The sequence below is a fragment of the Carlito syrichta genome, unplaced genomic scaffold (genome assembly GCF_000164805.1).
Source record: "Carlito syrichta isolate Samal-C Ts95f unplaced genomic scaffold, Tarsius_syrichta-2.0.1 Scaffold142918, whole genome shotgun sequence".
NCBI classification, from domain to species: domain Eukaryota; kingdom Metazoa; phylum Chordata; class Mammalia; order Primates; family Tarsiidae; genus Carlito; species Carlito syrichta.
Genome location: NW_007087014.1, coordinates 79370 through 85411, shown reverse-complemented (window position 1 = coordinate 85411; position 6042 = coordinate 79370). Strand labels below are relative to the sequence as shown.

At 61.6% G+C, this 6042-nt stretch overlaps 1 protein-coding gene across 1 annotated transcript in view; it reads left to right on the top strand.

Annotated features, from left to right (window-relative positions):
• PRKCZ (protein kinase C zeta) overlaps positions 1–6042 on the top strand; it is a gene marked incomplete at its 5' end in the record, with an annotated part of 100904 nt that overhangs the window by 91440 nt on the left and 3422 nt on the right. The window contains 2 exons of the mRNA XM_021708557.1: positions 124–227; positions 579–668. Coding sequence (XP_021564232.1) covers positions 124–227; positions 579–668 — 194 coding nt within the window. The remainder of the gene's footprint in view (positions 1–123; positions 228–578; positions 669–6042) is intronic.

The following is a 6042-nucleotide window of genomic DNA, read 5'->3' as shown; positions in this document are numbered from 1 at the left end:
TGTCCATGCAGCGCCCTCTGGTGGTCAGCATGCAGAGGCGTCCACTTGCCTGTAAGCTTGGGCCACCCCCTGCCCTGGGAGCCCCAGGGAGGACGGATCCTGGGGGTGCAGGCTCCTGCTGAGCATGGATGTCCTGGACCCCCGCAGTGATCCTGGAGAAGCCCATCCGGATCCCCCGCTTCCTCTCTGTCAAGGCCTCCCACGTCCTGAAAGGATTTCTAAACAAGGTACGTGTCTGGCCGTGTGAACGGCTCCTCCGGTCTATGACTTCAGCATGGTGGGCAGGGTTCAGCCACGCTGCTGGCCCTTGAAGCCTGGGTTGGTCCCATGGGCTCGACATCTGACTTGGCAGGCGAGCCCTGCTGCAGACTTAATAAGACAGTGAGAAGCGATGCCCTAGTGGAGACACAGAGAGCAGGGGCGGGGCCTCAACACGGGAGTGTCCAGCTCAGCAGGTGGGCGGGGCTGCTGAGGGTCATGATGTACTCACTGGGAAAGGGGTCCCTGCCCCCCACGGCCTGCCAGTCGGGGCTTCTTTGCTGGGGCTGACTTGTCCTTGTTTGACCTCTGACCCCTAGGACCCCAAAGAGAGGCTCGGCTGCCGGCCACAGACAGGATTTTCTGACATCAAGTCTCACGCCTTCTTCCGCAGCATAGACTGGGACCTGGTAAAGCTCCACACCATCCTCTACCCACAACCCGCGGCGGCAGCGTGAGGTCCTTGTCCCTGGGCTGGCCGCAGGAGCCGAGTGCTGCCAGGCTTGTTCCTGGGGTGGCCCCGAGGGTGGGTGGGCATGAAGGCTTGGGGACCTTCAGGACCCAGGGGTGATTAGGAGATGAGGGACCCAGGTGCTCTGCGGTGGTGCTTTCTGGCAGTCTGGGGAGGAGACAGTGTCCCTGGTCCCTGGCCAACTCAGTGCTGCCGGGACCCTGGGGTGCGGGCCTGGCCTAGGAACTCGCTGCTGGGCTGGTTCTGTGAGGGCCCATGTTGTGGGGCTGTCCTGGAGGAGGATATTTTTTTTTTGTTTTCATCACCGTTTACTGGACAGGGCCAGTGGATATGGCATTCAAGGCTTTGCTCTTAGTGCTGAGGTTCCAGATTCAAGGAAAGCTGAGTCAACAGGGTCCCTAGCATGTAATGGTTCGACATATGACTTCTTGACTTTAGGATGGCATGCATGCAGTGCACATCCGGGAGGAATGGCGCCCTGAATGTCCACCTTTTCCGATCTAGTGCTGTGCAGTCGGTCCAGTATGCTCTTGCGACGACGGTCACCCCCAAGCGCAGGCTGGCCTCCACGCTCTCCAGCATGCGCATGGCTGACTGGTTCTGCAGCCATGGCCTGGCGTGAGCATCTGAGCATGTTGAGGCCGAGCCAGGGTGTTGGGGATCAGGCGTGTCCAGTGCGTTTTCGACTTAGGATGTCTTCCACTAGGATGGGTTTTCTGGGAGGAAACCCCAGGGGAAGTTGAGGGCTGTCTGTAACTTGTTCCCAAATACATAAATGGTTGCAGAGTTGCTGAAACGTAACCTTTCAGATGTGCTCTTCCGGGGAAAACAATAGCTGGCCGTTAGGTGAACCTTGGACTAGCGTGAACAGGATCGGGAGACGCCCCCCCCCCCCCCCGCCGTGCCAAGGTTCACTCCTGCCCCTGTGGGCAGAGTGGGCTCCGTTGTGCAGCCAGTCAGCCCCTTTCTAGGGGAGGACTTCGCCTGCGCCTCTCGGGGTCCTGGAAGGGAGGGGAGCCTCAGAATCACTGTACCCACGGCCCCCCTGGAGCCACTGGCTCCTGCCGAGCCAGCCCTGGGACGTCCCTCTGTGTTGGTGCGAACATTCGGGGGTGCTGGGGCATCGTGCCTTCACACGGCAGCGCCACGAGCACCATGTCCAGTCGGTGTCAAGCAGCGCCAGGGAGGAAAAATCTGGGGTTTGGTCTTTAACCGTCGTCTCGACTGCTCGGGCTCACCTGGCCTCACGGGCTTAGTACAGGCATCCCTTGCCTTGGCCTCTGGAAGCCCTTGAGGCCGCATGGACACTCGGGTCCAAGTACCACCAGGCCCAGCCATCACGAGATCAGGGGCCCGCCTGGCACCAGGGCCACACCTTGAAAGAGCTGTCTGGAGCCTCCCTGGAGGAGGCAGGAGGTGGGAAGAGGCCCTGGGGAGGCAGGCCGGAGGGTGGCTGCTAACCTCGTGTCTGCACCACTTGATCCCCCATGAGGGGCAGATGTATGCACACATGACTGGGCAGCAACAGCTCTTCTGTTGTGACTTGTCACACCATGTCCGAGCCCCACCCTGCGTCCCCAGACCTCAGAGGAGCATGAGGCCTGCCCTTGGCTGCCACCCGAGGGAGGGTCTGGTCTCCACAGTGAGCGCGAGTCTCACCTAGAGGGTGGAGAGCACCCACAGCCTGCCACCCACCAGTCCCAGTGCTCTAGTCGTCACCGCGTGGGAAGGCCGGGCTGTGGGCAGCAGGTTTCCCGTCAGCCTGCAGGTCAGGGCTGTTCCAGCCCGCGAGGTCCCTGCAGGGCTCCTTGCCGCAGCCGGCATCTCCCTGTGCTGTTCCCGCTGTGCCCTCCCTGCCGTTGGCTCAGGGGGGCGTTAGCAGTTTGGGGGGCCATTGCCGTTCTGGGGGCCTTGGTGGTTCTGGGGGCCCTGGTGGTTTGGGGTGCCATAGTGTGCTGGGGGCATTCACGGTTCTGGGAGCCATAGCAGTTTTCCAATTTGCCCACACCAGGTGACTCGTGGCGTGAGCTCAGCAGAAGGGCAGCACTGCCCACCCCCTTCGAGCTCTGGCAGGAGTCACGGTGTGGGGGTTGCGGCACCATGGGCAGCCCCACCGAGCCCTCGCCTGTCCAGTCATCCCAGGGCCACATCCTTGTTTTCATTTTAAATCGTTTTTTTCCACTTTTTATGTCTTTTGACAGCTTTATTGAGACTTTTTTTTTTTTTGAGTTGGAGTCTCACTCTGTTGCCTGAAGTACAGTGGCTGCTCCCGGCCACCGCAGCCTCCACCTGCTGGGCTCCGGCGATCCTTCCACCTCAACCTTCCGAGTAACCGGAATTACAGGCGCGCGCTACCACGCCCGGCTGATTTTTTGATGAATTGTAGAGATGAGGTCTCGCCTGCCCAGGCGGGTCTCGAACCCACAGGCTCAGGCAATCCACTCATCTCCGCCTCCCAAAGGCACGGGATTATAGGCTGAGCCACTGAGCCCGGCTTATTGAGACTATTTTTATACCCCACGCCCACCATTCAGAGCAAACAGCTCAGGGGTTTTAGCTCAGCCAGTCTTGTGACCATCGCCATAGTCAGCTTAGAAATTCTCGTTCCAAAGGACCCTGACCGGCCCAGGCCCTCCGCATGCCCTTCCTTGACCCGGCACGCCAGCCTGCCTCCTGGCACTGTGGTCGGCCTGTTCTCGGCGTTCATGGAAACTGACCCATTCGGAGGCCCCCGCGCCAGGCTCCCCGTCAGCATGACCCCGAGGTCCCCCTTGCTGCAGCCGGCCGGAGCCTCCCTCGTGGGCACTTGTGGCATGGCTGGACCGCCTGTACCACTCATCGACCACAGCGCCCTCCACCACGTGGCTGCTGTGAACTGTGTGTGAACACTCACCTCAGAGCAGACTCGCGGGTCAGGGGGTGTCTGCCCCTCCCAGGGGCTGCCCAGTGTGTCCGTGGCATTTGCCTTCTGGTCCCTTTAGGGACCCCCCCAGTGCTGGGCTCGTCACAGTCCAAGAACCCTACCCGTGGGCGCCTGCTGCCCGTGGGAGCAAGGCAGGAGCAAGGCGGGGGTGTCATGGCTGGGCCTGGTGGTACTTGGACCCGAGTGTCCATGCGGCCTCAAGGGCTCAAGGTGGGGGAGCAAGGCGGGGGCACCCTCTGCTGCTACACAGGAGTCAGGATCCTTTTCTGGCACTGAGGAAGGGAGTGGGTGCAGGCGGTAAGGGGAACAGCACCCGGCCCCCAGCCTTCTTGGGTGGACCCGGGACAGGGTCACAGTCACTCCAGAGCCGTCCCCAGCCCTCTCCCTCCTGCCCTCCCAGCCCAGCTGGCCCCACACTGCTGGGGCCGCCACACCTACCCCAGAGTGGCCGTGAGACCGGCGCCCTTGCTCTGCCTCATTGCAGGGTTTGGCTGGGGCCTCTGCAGACATGGGTGGCATCAGAGGGGCTCACCGGTGACACGATGCGGTCCTCGGTGGTCACGTAGAGTCAGGGGTCCAGTGAGCCACGAGCAGATCCCACTGACGTCCGCAGGGAACTGAGTCCTCCACGCTGTCCCTTCTGATGTTCCATGGCGCAGTGCCGCGAGGTCAGGCAGGGCATCTCCCGGATGGCAGGGTGGCTGATCCCAGCTCCTGCTTCACACGTGTCCTGGAGAAGCTCCTGACCTGGAGGAGTCACGTGGGGACTGAATCTGTCTCTCCTGGGGGCAGAGCTACTGGGCACCTGGCCCAGGGGCTCTCCGCAGCCCTCTGTCGACCCACAGGGCCACTGTGGGGCTGGCGCTGGGCCCCTCCTCTGCTTTCCTCGCTGGATGGGCAGTGGTGGTGGTGGCGACCCTGGGGCCGGCTGCTCCGGAGAGGGGCACATCTGCCGAATGCTCTTGCCAGCTGTGCCCACGGCATGACGGCCTGGGGTCTGCCTCCCGGGAGATGGGGGTATGTGTGCTCATTGGAGGAGCCTTCAGAAGCTCCCGTGGGCCAGTACCAGGTGTACTCTCTGCCTCCCTACACACTGACCCTGCTGCTTGGGCTTTTGGAGCGGAGGCCGTGGGGGGCGTCGAGTGACCCATGGCTGCATCCTGAAGAAGCAGGTGCAGAGGACAGAGTCCCGGCCAGGACAGCCGCTGCACAGGGCATCGCTCCCCAGGACCTCATGTCCTGTTGTGGAGCACATGAACTTGGAGTCTGGGATTTGACCCAGTAGGCGTCCCAGTGGGGTCCCGAGGCTCCCTCAACGTGAGCGGGGCAGAAGCTGACAGCCAAGCCCCCTCTGCTGCCAAACTCATATGTCCCGGTGGCCACTGGTACCATGTTCACCAGTCACTTCTGGACGGGACATCTGTGGGGTAAAAACCCCAGACGCAAGGACTCAGACACATGGACAGCTTGAGGTGCAGATACATGGGTGTTGTGGGCACACGGACACACCAGAGACACAGACGCACGAGTGACACATGGGAAATGCAAGCAGCAGGCAGCTGCTGGATGTGCCATGCCACTGCCTGGTTCCCTTTGGGCACTTCCTGTGTTTAGACCCAGGAGCCTGAGTGACTGCAGCTGCCCGGGTGTCACCTCATGGGCCCTGTGCTTGTGTCCTTGGTCATCACCCCAAGGGCCCCTGATGGCCCCAGCCCAAGAGGCACACTGCTGCCACGGGGCCTTTGCGTGGCTGTGCCCTCCGCAGATGCCACCCCTCACCTCCTGCAGGCTGTCTCTCAAGCGCCCTAGCCCCTTGGCCCCCCCGCTGCTCAGGGTGGCACCTGGGACTGTCCCCTGCTTTGTCTTGAGGGCTCAGACATGCCTCACTGTCCACGTGCACTCTTCAAACATTGCTCCCAGAGGGGCTGGGGCACTGGTGGGAAGAGCCGTCAGTGCCACGGGTCCCGCCTGGAGCCTGCACTTGAGCTGCGGAAATGGGCATTGTGGGCTTTTAAGTGAGAAGGGGACAGAATGTCGGCATGTGGAGACACAGGCAAACTGAGGCAGCTCGAGGACTCAGAGTGTGGACAGGGGCCTGGTTTAAACAGCAGGAGCTGTTTTTCAAACCCTTTAAAAGCCTCTCAAGACCAAGGCAAGAGACATGGCTTGAGAGCTGTCCTTTTTTTTTTTTTTTTTTGAGTTGGAGTCTCACTCGGTCGCCCCAGACTGGAGTGCTGTGGCCGCTCCCGGCCTCCGCAGCCTCGACCTGCTGGGCTCCGGCGATCCTTCCGCCTCAGCCTTCCGAGTAGCCGGAATTACAGGCGTACGCTACCACGCCCGGCTGATTTTTTGATTTATTGTAGAGATGAGGGCTCGCCAAGTTGCCCTG